The 15,094-nt window shown below is 39.9% G+C and overlaps 1 protein-coding gene and 1 long non-coding RNA gene across 5 annotated transcripts in view; one reads left to right on the top strand and one right to left on the bottom strand.

Moving 5' to 3' along the window:
• Positions 1–15,094, top strand: part of LOC309515122 — a 124,962-nt gene that overhangs the window by 67,717 nt on the left and 42,151 nt on the right. The gene's annotated exons all lie outside the window — the stretch shown is intronic.
• PTPRN2 (protein tyrosine phosphatase receptor type N2) overlaps positions 1,332–15,094 on the bottom strand; it is a 628,995-nt gene continuing 615,232 nt past the window's right edge. Inside the window, exons 22-23 of the mRNA XM_082192202.1 lie at positions 9,172–9,245; positions 1,332–5,743 (exon numbers count right to left, since the gene is read on the bottom strand). Of these exons, the coding sequence (XP_082048328.1) occupies positions 5,672–5,743; positions 9,172–9,245 (146 nt within the window). The 3' untranslated portion in view covers positions 1,332–5,671. The remainder of the gene's footprint in view (positions 5,744–9,171; positions 9,246–15,094) is intronic.

The following is a 15,094-nucleotide window of genomic DNA, read 5'->3' as shown; positions in this document are numbered from 1 at the left end:
TGCCAAGCTTTTAATTAGATTAAGGCTGCAATTCTTTACAAACTGACAGGGAGTAAATTGCCTTGGGTCAGTGGGACTGGGTCTGCAATAGGCATGTATAGGATTGTGCTTTCAGCCTCACACATTTCATTTTTTGTTCAGTTATTAGATTTTTACAAATGGCCTAAATGATGAAATGTTTTTAAAATGCCAAATGAAGTTTTAAGCATAAAAGCATAGCAACAGTTTGCAAAGCAGAGTAATAGCAACTATACATTTTAAAAAAGCGAATCATCAGAAACATGTTCACTAAGAGAGTTCCCTAAACACATAGGCAAAATGTAAATTAAAAAGGTAACTATTGTTCTGTAACAAAAACTAATCAAAATTATATTCCAATAAACAGGCTTTGTTCCTTAAAAAAAATTAATGTCTGTCCCAGTAATTATGAGGTTGGGCTGTTTTATATTAACATTCTACTTGATTAATAAAGCACAAACCCCCAAATTACAGGCAATACTGCTGTCATTCCTCTGTGGGATGTGTTGGAGTAGCATTATACATCTATTTTAGGAAATATGTGCAATGGACATTTTACTCTAGGGTTTTAGTTACTGCTGGGGAAGAATTAAATTCCACTCATCTGAAGGGCTGTGTATGCACTGAGTTTCATTTATTTGTGACGTCAGCCCATTCAGAGCCAGAGTCATTCCAGCAACCCTTGGAGAAAACCTGACGGCTTTTGGAACTTTGGAAGACTGTTCTGCAAGCCCCTTGTAATTTGGATTTTATGGAACTATACATCAAGAGGTTTGGTGATAGCTATAAAACCCCTCCTCACAAATCTCATGGGAAGTGCATGGACAATAGAAGGAAATTGTTATCTATGGTTAATGTTGTCGTAATTGGCTAGAGTGGCTTCTCTAATATTTAACTTTGAAGAGCTGACTTTTTAATCTTTTGGGTTATTGGACTAGATGTGCCGTTGATCTGAACCAGAAGGCCTCTTCTTGTGTATAAGAAATCCTGGATACTGTACTGCACTTGCACTGCTGTACAGTGCTGTACTTGCACTGCTGTGTAACAAGCCATTTCCCTAAGGCCATCCCAGTTGGCTGAGCATTGCATGAGAATGATGTATTGTGCGGCTCTTCCCCATGAAATTGGCAACTGTGGAAATGCCCATGACTTATGCCATTCCCATAAGCTTTATTCGGGTTTTTAGGACACATGTGCCAGGCTGAGCATGTCCATGGGAGCATGTCTGCAGCAGGTCAACCTATGAAACATGAGCAGCTGTCCCAGTGATCTGGAACTCACAAAAGGAGCATATGCGTGTTGGGATCCCCCCCCCAGTTTAGAACTTCCTTTTTGAAGTTGGAATGGACCCATTTGTATGGAAATTAGAATAATAAAAACACACAGTGATTTGCCAGAGGTGAGCCAAGTACCTAGAATATCATTGTAACAGCGTGACATCACTGTTCTAGGAGATGTCTTCGCTTCCATTGTAAGTCTAAACTATTTAAAGCAGTACTGAAAATTAATCAGCGATAAAAAGTATAGTTATAAAATAATAAAAAGCAGAACTTCTCAGATGTTCAGTTCATCCCAAATCCGAGTGCTTGTGATATTCCTTTTCCTCAATTAGCTATTAACACAAACTACGAACACTTAAGTTATACATCCAGAACAGAGATTAAAATGGTGAAAATTCTGAAATCACAATTCATTTGAATGAAAGATGGATAGATTCTAGGGCAGAGGATTGCTGATGGTGGGCCAAATGTATCTAATAGAATGGCACTCTATGTACATGATTCTGATCCAAATATATGTGTGTATAGCAGTTCACTGCTATATTCTTATATAGCCTGGATTCAGTTTCTGAGCCCAGCCATAGGAACATCACACAGGCAACCTCTTGAATGGCAAAGTATTAATCAGTGCTATTATGGCTACCAGCTTAGATACAAACTCAGCACACTGGACTGCACCGTATGAGACACTCTCTTGCAATTGGGCATATTAACCTGGGTCCATCTGAGCAGAGTTCCTGGGTTCATCAAGATGTGGATGAGTGAGACAGTACTGCAAAACTGGTACCCAGGACAGTTACCTGCTTTCAGTAATCTGGTTTGCCAGACCGTTCTGATTACTGAATTAGGAGTTGTGCATGCAGTATTGAACAAACAGATGGCCACTGTTGTCAGGTGCAACAATGCCAAACATATTTAAGATTTAGGGCTTAATGTATAGGGCAGAATTGAAAGCCCCGCCCTTTCTCAAAGAGGGACACTGTGCGATTAAAGTGGACAGTGCCTGAACATGTGTCTTGCAGGATTCAGGGCCTTTACATGGAATTATGTTAGACACTTTCAAAGAAATGATTGAATAGCCAATCAGTGAGCTATGGGAGAAGGCTTGAAATTGCTTCAAAACAGAAACAGAAGTAACCGCCTACAGTTCAAATTATACACGTTTGCTCTGTAGAGTGTCTTGCCTTCAGTGGGACTTATAAATCAGCATTACAAGACAGCAGGCTTAAGAGAGTATGAAATACTTTAATCATGGATACTTTAGCACCTCTAGAGCTGGGAAAGGGAGATCAGAAGGACAAAGAAAAATGGACTTGCAGCACAATTCTATGCATGCTTACTCAGGTTTTTAAAAAACATTTCTTGCCGATAAGAAACTAGGAAGGCTAGTTGTTCCTTCCAATAATTGGGATCCCTTAAAGACTTAGTGAGTAACTAGTGTACAAAAGAACTGGCTTTTCTTTCTTTCAGTGGGTTTTGCAAATAGTTTTAATAGCTGGTTGAACGTAGACGTGGAGTGGTGGCCAGCATGGTGCACTGCAGATATAAGGGCATATCCAGAATCCTCTTTAGTGGGAAGCATAACCAGACACAGTAGACATGTCTTGGAAGAGGGCAGGTTCTCTCCACACCCGAACATTCCCTTTTTTTATCATGGGAACTCAACCCTGAAGACCACTCAGCTCATCCTGGTCCAAAGTAGGGTCGTTTTCAACCATGTTGAAAGCAGAGATCAATGTAGGTTGAAACACAGATGGGAGTGAACCAACTAAACAGTGCACCAGATTCCCCCAGATGTGGACCAATGGCATGATTTGCCCTAAATCCACTGACATTTCTTTGCAGGCTAGTACAGTGGTACCTCGGTTTTCAAATGTAATCTGTTCCAGAAGACCGTTCTGAGTTATGAAACGTTCGAAAACAGAAAACTCAATATAGAAGCCACGTGGCATGTTTGACTTCCAAGGTGTGATCGAAAACCAAAGTGTTTACTTCTGGGTTTACGGTGTTTGAAAACCAAAATGTTCGTCAACAGAGACATTCGAAAACCGAGGGACCACTGTAACACACCATCCCCAAGAATACAGGATTTCATAACAAAGAGCTGTATGCTCAGCTTCCCTTTTCGGAATCTATGCTTTGATCTCAAAGTTGATGCATGAGTGTGCAGAAATCCATAGCAAACCGTTTACCTCCAGTAAATCGAATTCAGAATGCTAGCAGATGCTGTTCAACTGATTTTTCCCCCCTTCCCTAAACTCCTAAAGTAATAAAGGAAACCTGTTAAGAAAAAAATAACCAATGAAAAGGCCCAGACCCTTACCTTAACCACACCCTAATACTTTCCATTTTAATTATTATTACAGAAGATCTAAAGTGCTGATGCCATGGAATAAAAGATGTGGCTAAATATACAGCAGGTGTAGACAAAGAGGATAGAGTAGTCTGCTTTAACTGCTCTACAGGAGTAATACGCTAATAAAATGTGCAAACCAAACATTTTCCATGTGCCAGGAACTGTGTGCAGAAATGTACGCACGAAAGCTAACACATCTGGAGCTTTTAAAAACAATTCTTTAATTACTAGGAGGCCGCATAGATGCTTACATTAAACAATGGCGATAAAGGGTCTAATCCTCTAAGCGCTGCTAATGCACATCTTCCGTATATTTCAGTGGGGCTTGCAAGTGTGACGAAGACAGGATGCGTAGCCGTAGTGGCCGGTGGATGGGCCATGGAAGTCCCATTGAAACCGACAAGAGTGTGCTTCAGCTGTGCTTGGTGGATTGTGCTCAAGAATTGAAACATGTGATTTCATTCACAGGATGTTGTGATCTAACTGTTCTAGCCAAATTATACATTTAAAACAAAACGTAACTGTACAGAAATTTACAGACACACACCTCAGATTGAGAGCCACAGTTAAGTGCTAGAAGCATGGAAACAAATAATTAATAGCTAGCATACTACATAGTAATTCAAGTAATCTTCTTTAATTCAAAGCTCAAGCAAATGAAGATGTTTCCTGCAAAAGCACGTTTCAATCAGCAAATTGAAATCAGCAAATGCCAGGGGGCATGGAAGCCTCTTTGTATGCAGCTTTGCATGTGCAATAGGAGGAGGCTGGATCACTCCCTCTTATGTTTAAAAGGGAATTATTGGACAGTTTTATAGTAAAAGATAGCAATCCTAAAAGCACTTATGTGCAAGTAACATAATGTTAAAATAAGGCTACTTGTAAGTGGATTAAGAACTAAAGGCAACAACTATTGGTTTTAAATTATTCTGCAAATTTGGGAATCAAGTGGAAAAAGGAACCTGCTATAATTTTGAATAACTATATGCTAGCAATTCAATCAGATATGACCGAAAGCTCCTAAAAAAATCTCTTTACCGGTCTTTAAAAAAGCATGCACTTTTGGATTTTTAAAAAAGGTAAATTAATCTCGAGATATAAACACAACGGTAGATGCAATTTCTCTTCTAATTCTAAAAGAAAGAAAGAAAGAAAATCAACATTCAGCAGTTTGCCAACACAGAGGCTTTCAAACCCTCTTGTGAAGTTCAATTACTTTGCCTTTCTTTCCCTCTATTAGGGCAGTGATTCACAATAAAAAAGTTTGCTGTGCTCTTTGGAAACTTGGGCTCCTGCTAACGTGACCGACTTTTTATCCCTGGTTGTGCTAACTGTGCGGGTCTCTGGACTTAAGAGCTCAGATTTGCCTCTATTCATTGCACAGAAGATGGAAAGTAAACAACCGTTAAGAAAAGTGTTCCTTTTGCCAAGCGCAGCATGAAGTGGCGCAGCCTCTTTATGCAAGAAGTCGGAGCTGTGTTTACTAACACGTGGCATTGTTCTCTGGTCTTGCTTGGCCTTTGTAAGAACAACCCCCTACGCTTGGTTTTTTTTATTATTTTCAAAAAAGTAATAATTAGGCCCCCTGCCTCTTTTATTCAGTCCTGGAGAAGTTTACAGATACACAAGAGAGCACTATGTTGCCAAAGATACACTGAATGCACTGCGCATCCACAACACGGTGTGTTTTCTATTAACAAGGTGTACATGTGCTTTCAACGCATGAGATTCAGAACATCGTGGATGTTAAGAGGAACTAGAGGGATTGTTCCTGTCTCTTAAGCCAAGGTTTCAGTGTGTATTATTTCTGAATACCATAACAAGAACAAGGATATACATTAACTGCTGGACTTTTAACCGGCAATAGAAGTTTGTAAAGATCCCTATCGATATGTGGTTACAATAGCAGACACACAAGTTAAGGTCAGGCCACGGTTTCCAATGACATTCACAGGGACCGAGGATAATGGAAGAGGGAGACGAGCGCCTTGGGAACCTTCCGGGGACGAGGAGTCGCTCACTGCGGAAGAGCTTTGAGGATTGCGTTCACTTCTTCCGCAACTGCCGTCAACGCAAACTCAAACTGTTCCTGTAGATAGAACAGTCGGGATTAATGTTCTGGAGCATTTCCAGGAATCCTGGTGAAACATTTAGCAAAATATCTAGGGACTAACTGTATAGAACAGAACAACAACAACAGCAACAAAAAAGAGGCGAAGAAGAAAATGTCCTGAGATTAAGATTATAGATTCAATGTGTGCCCACCATGTGGCTGAATCACTGCAGCTCAGAGTGACCTTAACTACAAATAACTCATCAGCACCATTAGTAATGCTAGCTATTAGCCTACATGAATGGCCTGTGAGCAGTGATCAACCTGGAAATTTTGCCAGTTTGTATGGGAAAACTGGACAGCAAAGCATAGGGAACAGGGAGAGTAACATAGGAAACAGGCCTCAGACCTAACATAATCAACAAGACACGTTGTGTATTCCTTATATATACATATACACAATCCTCTCTTTCTTTGAGAGAATGAGAGCAGCCCATATGGGGCTCCCAATTATTTATTGATTTATTATTGCATTTATATCCCACCTTTTTATTGAAGGAACTCAAGGTACTGTTCTCCCCATTTAATCCCCACAACTGCCATGTGAGGTAGATTAGGCTGAGAGGCAGTCACTGGCCCCAAGACCACTCAGTGAGTTTCACTGCCGAGTGGGGATTTGAACCCTGGTCTCCCAAGTTGTAGACTGATACTTTAACCACTACACCACAAGGACTTTCCCTCCACCTGAGATACAAAGCACACCCAATGCACATTTTAAACACATGACATTTCCCAAAGAATCCTGGGAACTGTGGTTTCCTTCTCACAGAGCTATAATTCCCAACAAACTACAGTTCCCAGGATTCTTTGGGGGGAAGCTATGTGCATTGGGTGAGCTTTAAATGTGTAGTGTAGATCTGCCCACACTCTCCTAGTTTCAACACCTGGTGATTATAGAACAGGGCTGAGGAACCTGTGGCTCTCCAGATATTTCTGGACTGCAACTTCCACCAACCACACCTGGTGTGCTCAGTGGTCAGAGCTGATGGGGAGTTCCCCATCATCTGGAGGGGATGCAGCATTCCCAGCCCTCTTTTAGGCCAATTATTATGCAACTGTGTCACAAGATTTTCAGAGGTTTTACTACTTAAACTCTGGGAATTGCATGCTAGCAGCTCACTTCCAAGATTCTACATGTATGCATTTAATCAGATGTGTATGTCTATCCTTATCATCAGGATCCAGATGTACATAACATAATCACTAAAAAATTTACAACCATAATTGAGAGACTACTTGGAAACCATAAATGCACCACCTCGGGTTTCGTAACGAAAGAAAGGTGGGATATAAATTTTAGGAGAAAATGTGTGTTCATTTTATGTGGATTGCTAAGTGTCTCCCCTGTAACCCCTAGACCCCAAATATAGGGAAGACAGTCATTATTAAAAACAGCAACAAACATATTGAAAGGGATCATTTCCACTAGCCAGTGAGCTATGAAAACATGGTGCAGTGTCTGCTTGTAAACCCAATGTCACTGCTGTTTATTTTGCCTAGAGATACACTCTCTATCCTGATTTTTAATCCACTGTTTTAAATTACTGTAAGAGGTTCATCCCTTATTTGTATTCAGCTGGGAGTGAACATGGTTTGTTTAAATCTATCACATGTACAAAATTCTCTGGAGACTGCCCATTACTGGCTCATAGCCAAATATTTAGAGTTTGCAGTGTCCTTGGCACAACAAAGTAATTTGGGCAATTTTAACAAGAGGATGAATAGTTAAAAGGAAGGTGAGCAAAACCTTGAATCCATTTTTTTAAATACCAGATCATCAATAACTTTAGCCTGATACTATTGAAGTCCTTTCAAATACATTTTTTTAAAAAAGCTTTAGCCCAGAGCCGATCTGTGACTACATGCAAAACGTAAATGAATAGAATAAATCAGAATTTATTTATTTATTTAATTGTGCTCTTAGGCATTTTTTAAAATTGTTGGGTTTGATCCAATGGCTGCCTGAGCGGAAAACATCCTGCACAATCAAACTTTCCCCTCTGCACCCTTGGAAAAGCCATTCCAGAGAGTTGGGTCCCCACTCGGAACAGGATGGGCTGTGTTGTTATAGGTCTGCTGCAGAAGGTGGGGGAGAATCACCTGAAACTGGGTGGAGGAGTCTTGCAATCTCACACAATCCCTCCAGTCTACTACAGTCCTATACAACGGAGCCTACAATCCCCAACCACCCTCTGGAGAAGCTTTACGAAGGCTACAGGGCTGCAGAGGAGAAATGGACAAGAAATTTGAGTTGTGCAAGTGGTCTTCTACTTGCGTAACTAACACACACATCCTTCAAAGAGGATTACTGGAACGTGTATCTCCCATTTACTTATTCAATTTGTGTAAATAATCTATTATTACATAACTATTATTTTTATTTCAACCTATTCTGTCTCCCTAGCAGTGGTTTCTCCTATCAAAATCACTTTCGGAAGTGATAATGGTTTGGATCCTGACTCCCATTAACATACTTCCTACTCAAATAACGGAGCTCTGCTGCCTTCCACTTCCCACTCTAGTCCCTTACCCAACTTCCAAAAACCTGCTCTTGAGGATTAGGGAAACCTTCGGAACAGCATGGGCTGTGGCCCTAGCAGGAAGAAGGAATTGGTGAAAACAGGAGACTCATACCTGCATAAGCAGAAGTGTCATGGCATGAGAAGGAACTTTTAGATCCAAGCCAATACATACCTGGTACTATATTACTCCTGTGGCCTAGTAGCACTTCTACTTAAGACTTCTAACTTTTTCAAACGTATTTCTTTGACATATTCCATCAACTTAATGTTTAACCTATTTTGTCCTAATTTGAGAATCTTGTCTCAAGAGCCAGTGTGGTGTAGTGGTTAAGAGCGGTAGACTCGTAATCTGGGGAACGGAGTTCGCTTCCCCACTCCTCCACATGCAGCTGCTGGGTGACCTTGGGCTAGTCATACTTCTTTGAAGTCTCTCAGCCTCACTCACCTCACAGGATGTTTGTTGTGGGGGAGGAAGGGAAAGGAGATTGTTAGCCGCTTTGAGACTCCTTAGGGTAGTGATAAAGCGGGATATCAAATCCAAACTCTTCTTGAACTCCAGCCTTCTTGCTAAGTATGCTTAACGAACCCTACCATTCAGATAACGGTCACTATATTTTCAGTGAACTTGCATTATTTTTTTAGGAAGTAACCTATCCTTGAAGATTAGGAGAGTGTTTTCTTCTGAACACATATTTTCTTTAGTCATCTTAAGATTGCTTATATTTAACATTTCAATCCAGATCAACAGTAAGAATTTTCAGAAGAAAAAGCAAACACAAAAGAATGCACTTTGTCTTTAATTGTGCCCTATCCTCTTTTTCTTTTGGGAGAACTAAAGCAAAGCATTAAGGTCTTTAACCCAAGTGGATTTATTGACAGTACCTTTGTCTGGACCATGCCAGGTCTCTGGTCTCTCAAGTGCTCCAGAGTAGCAGCAATATCAATCTCTTTAGCACCTGCCGGAAATAAAAATAAAATAAATCACCAATTGGACTGAGTTCAAAGTGATGATAATATATGCTCCATCTGTCAATCTCCTGCTACTGGATTCCCTTTGGGCTACGAGCCCAATTGAAAATTATACAGTCATCTCTCAGCAGACTTGGCAGGCTGCTCAAGAATTGGCATTCAGAAACGCAGGAAGAATAAAGCCAAGGATAGCTTTGATTAGCATTAGTTATTTTTTTGAGAGAAAAATGATAAAGGATCGTTAAAAGATGTCTGTATTGATGCTGACAGGCAGCAAAATGCATTTATTGACAATTAACTCAGTGTTTCAAACTCATTCGTAAATGTATATATTAGGGGTGTGAACTGGCCTCAGGATTCATTTTGAATCTGTGCTTTAACCTCCCCCCCAAAAAAATCTGTTCCTAGGTTGCTCTTGTCTGTCTGTGATTTGAGTCCTGAGCCACTCTGTGTGTAACAATATTTGTGTTCCACATTCACTCTCTTGGCAAAAGTGGGTAAAATTTGCAGGCACAGAAGCTCCTCAAGAGTAGATCAAGATTACCAGATAGGCAGACAGCTGTAGGGTTCCCCCCTCCCCCGCATGGCACCTTTAAAGTTTATTTTAAAAAACCACACACACACAGGAAGGGTCTGTATTTTTTTCATTTTCTGCCATTGGACTAAAATACTAAAATCCATATTAGATTAATATTTTTGAGTGGGGGTTTGTGTCTTGATCTTTTGTAACTTAAAATAATTGCAAGGTGGGCATTGTGCTAGTATTCTTGCTTGTACATTTTTTAGGAACATGAGCAGCCAGTTTAACTTTCTGGTGCTTCCTTTTGTTCTCATATAGGCACTATAAGGTAAAGCGGCCCCAAATGTGGTTTGCAGAATGCTAATGAGATTTTATATATATATATATAATCTCCAAAAAGAACAGTAAAAGTTTTTTAAAAAACATGTTTAATGACTTGAGAACTATTTTCCCAGTGGTCCTCGTTCCAGGATTCAAGATCATATCTGAAATTAGGGTCTTTTTTTTAAACCACAGTGAGGATCCATTTATGCTTACATTAAACCATTATTTTTCAGTAGTGATCTCTGCTTTGTTAAGGCTATTGATTTGCCTAGCATTGTCTCAGTTTCTCTTGTCGTGCCTTTCCATGTGGCCTGGGGGTGTAAAACAGGCTAAACTGAAGACTCATAAGATCCTACATAAGAAACTCTCACTACCCACATTGTGAACTATACAAAACACCACACACACAAAAGTAAATAAATATTTGTGGCGGATTTACACAACCAGTTTAAGTGTAAGATTGCAATGCAAAGTGGTAACTTCTTGCTGTGTTTTTTTTTTTTTTAAACACCATATAGTTAGCACGCGAAGGGAGAAGATTCCGTGAGTTGTCTTAAGCGTTACTGGAACTTTGAACAAAATTTCTGCACTAAGAATAACAGAATGAAGCTACCAAAGTGGACTGGATCCTATTTTGCTTGGCGGTCAGGGAAAGAAACTACATTCATAAATGTAGATTTAAGCCCTCTTTCCCCTTGTGTGGTAGGGAAGCAAGAAGTCTGGCATTAAGCAGCTGGCATAGGGATTACCGAATCTCAGGAGGATTAAGAATTCTGGTTTGTAGGAGGGTCACCAGAATTGTATGCTATGTAACCACATGGTGCTTTCAGGACAAAGCCTACAAAATTCTGAGTGACGCTCACTTTTAGTAATGTGGAACATTCAACAGGAGCTAGTTACTCCTTTAGTGTGGTATAGTGGATATTCACTCTCCTTTAGCCTCAGCTGTTGCAAGGATAAAGTAGGATAATCGCATATATTCCTTCCTGAGCTTCTTGGAGGAAGAGTGAAATGCAAAATTAAATTAAAAACCAATTAACATAACCCTATATGGGCAGATAAAACTATGGGTTGTAAATTGTTCCAAGTTTCACAAAAATTCAGTCATAGATATGATATGCAGAAGATATTATTAGGATGGGAAGACAATGTCGGAAGAAAAATGCTAGGCTATTAATGCCTTTGACATTATTGGGGTGGGAGCTGTAACATTTAAAGGCCTGGTACCACATGAGCGGGACCATTTGCAATGGGTCTTTCCACCCAGCCGTAACTCCTGATGATTGTTGGGTGATAATTATGTGCATGATCAGACCCTCCCATATGTTGCTGAGCCTTTAAATGGTGCTGCAGCAACGTGGGGCGAACCTAAATAACTTACCATAATACCACTGCTGTAAAGGCTACCATTTAAACTTTTTACACCTACTTTGGTTACATATAAAGTTCACGTTGAAATGAATGGCAGTACAAAAGGCCCAGTGAATTACCTACTGCTCAGGTTGTATTAAAACTACCTGTTTCTTTTTCAAAGAAATTGTCAAATGCAGCAGCAGAGAGTACACCTAGCAGATGTGGTGCTGGACTCAGAAGACTTGGATTTCAATTAATTCCCAGCTAAGAGACCGATCTTCCCATGTCACCCTGAGGCACTTACTTAATCTGCATTTCAGACAGCTGCAGAGTAATAATCCTAGGTGGGAACAACCAAACAAGCTCTGCTGTCAACACCACAAGTTTTAGCTGAATAATTTGAGTTTTTTTAAAATGTTCTTTGAATAATTGGGGGGGGGGAATGGGAAATTTTATTTATAGAAGCATTTTGGTTTAACCCTCATGGTCTGGGTGAGTTTATAATATATCCATTTGTAGAGGAAGAAGTGATACTGAGGGAACACTAATACCTTCCATGTTCACACATTTGTATCATACCCTTCCTGCCAGGAACTTATGGTAATGTAGAAGAGGTTGAGAAATGGTGATGGGCCTAAAAATGAGCAATTGGAAACCAACCCCTGCCCAAATCAAAGGTCAGCACGTTAACCACTACACACCCTGACTATATCACTATCTCTCAGCTGGCTTCATCCTTATTTTTAATAGATGCACATAATATATACAATTGTACCTTGGCTCCCGAACGCCTTGCGAGTCAAACATTTTGGCTTCCGAACACCGCAAACCTGGAAGTGAGTGTTCCAGTTTGCGAACGTTCTCTGGAAACCGAATGTTCGCCGCGGCTTCCGATTGTGTTCAGGAAGCTCCTGCAGCCAATCGGAAGCTGTGCCTTGGTTGTTGAACATTTTTGGAAATCGAACGGACTTCCAGAACGGATTCCGTTCAACAACCAAGGTACGACTGTACATTGGAATCATAGAATTGTAGAGTTGGAAGGCACTTTGTTGTTTGTCTCTCCTATAATTTTTACGCATAAACTCTCAATCTTCCTTCTGTGCTACATGTCATGGATTTCTTTACAAGTGTACACTTCCTTTACGTATAATGCTATTTCCCCTCCTTTCCTGTTTGGTCTATTTCTTTTGAGCAGGTTATACCCCTCAATTCTTACATTCTGGTCATGAGTCTCATCTCACCAGGTTTCAGAAATGCCTGCTAGGTATATTTGCCATCCTATATTAAAGTTCCAATTTGTCTTGCTTGTTTCCCATACTTTGTGCATCAGTATAGAGATAATTGACATCATGAGTCATTCCCTCCAGCCGCTTACTTCTTGTAGTTTCTTGCCCTTTGGCAGGTTTCTGGAGCACCACCTGAGTTTCCTGTGCACCAGTGAAGCTATTATCCCTAGTACCATATGTTCTTCTGCTGTCAATAATGTTGTCTCTCTCCCTCAGGATCTAGTTTAAAGCTCTCCTGAGCAGGTTCATGAGACTCTTAGCAAACACATTCTTGCCAACTGCTGTGATCTGTGGAGAAAAACTACTTTAGGAGCTTTAGCTACTTCTGTAGTGAAAAGGAGCCTGAACTGTGGCATGCAGGCCTCAGAAACTAGTAAAATGTCAATATGGTTAGGAGGTACAGCTCCTGAACTCTGTTCATCTTATTCTGAGCCCTGTTTCTCTACTCTCTAGTTCCGTTTGAAGCAGAGAAATATATTAAAACATTACACATATATTTCAAGTTTACGTAATTTGTTCCCATTTATGTAATGGAGTTTTCTGGTTGAAGACTTTGTAGTATTTTGGTGCAAATATTTCTATTAAAATACTTTTGTATGTTGGAAAATAGGTTGTTCACTGGATCCTGCTGCCATTTGGTGCTCCTTAATGGCTGTAATAGCAGGTATTATGTCAGGTTTCAAGTTGGTGAAGATCCTGCGGAATGACCTTTATTTTACTCAGGTTTCACAACACATAAAAGCTGTGCTAAGATGGGCAACTGGCTGGTTTTTGGGCACCTCTAACATTCATAGAGCACTTCCTTTGGGGGTGAATTAAGTTACAACCAAATCCTGTTCTAACAGCTTTAGAGTGCTTTGAAAATGCTACATTCCATGTGGAACTTAAATATGCATAGAATTTATTTTTCCACATTTGTGTTGACAAAAAGCATTTGTTTCTTGATAAATATAGCATTACTTGGCTAGCCCTTTCATGTAGATCTTCATTATCAGTATTCTCTGACGCAGCCCACCCAACTCCTGCCACGAGACAAGCAAGTACATTCATATGCCACAAAACTGAGAGCCCTTAAAAGGTCTGGAATAAGCAAGAAGATCACTAACTCAGGCCAATTCTGAGCTACATCAAATGTCAAACTTAATTAATACACATAACACTATACAAAATTTTTTCACTGCTCCATTTTCTTCCTTGCAGCTACCATGAAATCTAGCAAGAAGAATCCCATTTAGGATATGCTAACCAAACAACAAACAAAACAAAATACACAGAATGCCCAGGAAATTATAAAACAAAATTCCGAAGCATTAATTTAAAGAGTCTGTCATAAAACATGCCATTCTCAGCTCAGTTCTATGCTCTTTTGAAACTTAACTATGGATTAAGACAGATATTTCGATGGAAATGCTTGCCTCCTTCTCCAATCTTTTGTATGGCTGTATCTTTAACAGGCAACACACAATTTCTACTGGCGGTGTCTGTTATTTACCTCATAAATACAACTAGGTTTTGCATGCAGAAACGTTGCCTGCATCCTTGTCTCTTCTGTGACTTCAGTCCATGAGATTTCTTATTTCCAAATCGATTACTATTTCAAACTTATTGATATCAGCTCATTCTTTTCAGAATCTTCTAAAGCTCTGGAAGTCTTTTTTCTCCTAAAGATATTGACTGTGTGTGATCAATTCAAAGGTCCCAACCCTGAATAAATGAGGCAGTTTTTATAGTTTCTGCTGTTAACTCTTCCATTCTAAATACCACAGGGCTGGGGGGGGGGATCTCAATTTTTAACTGAAATAAATAAATAAATGGAAAAAATAAATTGTTTTGCTTACTTCCAATGAAAAGAAAGTCTTGGATAACTGTTCAAGGAGGTATCAACTCCTTGCAGTGCATGATCCAGCTCCTGGCTCAAATGGTTCTATTTTGCTTAAGTTGTCTATAATAATGTTAGGAAGGTTGTGTGTGGCTACAAATTTCTCTACTAGAATATGCGACTTTTCATCTGGGTGAGTCACGTCACATAGGGCTTTGGAAGCACCACTATGGGCTGATCAGTTCTGCAAAACCTTCTCTTGTCCAAACTGCATCTTTGCATATTCCACATCTGACGTCAATAACAACATATTATTTATACCCTGCCCATCTGACTGGGTTGCACCTGCCGCTCTGGACGGCTTCCAACATACATAAAACATAATAAAACATAATACCTTAAAAAGTTTCCCTATACAGGGCTGCCGTCAGACGTCTCCTAAAGGTTATAGTTACTAATCTCCTTGGTAAAGTAAAAGTAAAGATAAAGGACCCCTGGACGGTTAAGTCCAGTCCAAAATCGACTATGGGGTAT

Source organism: Podarcis vaucheri (assembly GCF_965113315.1).
Source record: "Podarcis vaucheri genome assembly, chromosome: 12".
NCBI classification, from domain to species: Eukaryota; Metazoa; Chordata; class Lepidosauria; order Squamata; family Lacertidae; genus Podarcis; species Podarcis vaucheri.
Note: the sequence above shows the minus strand (reverse complement) of the source record. Positions and strands in the feature narration are given on the sequence as shown.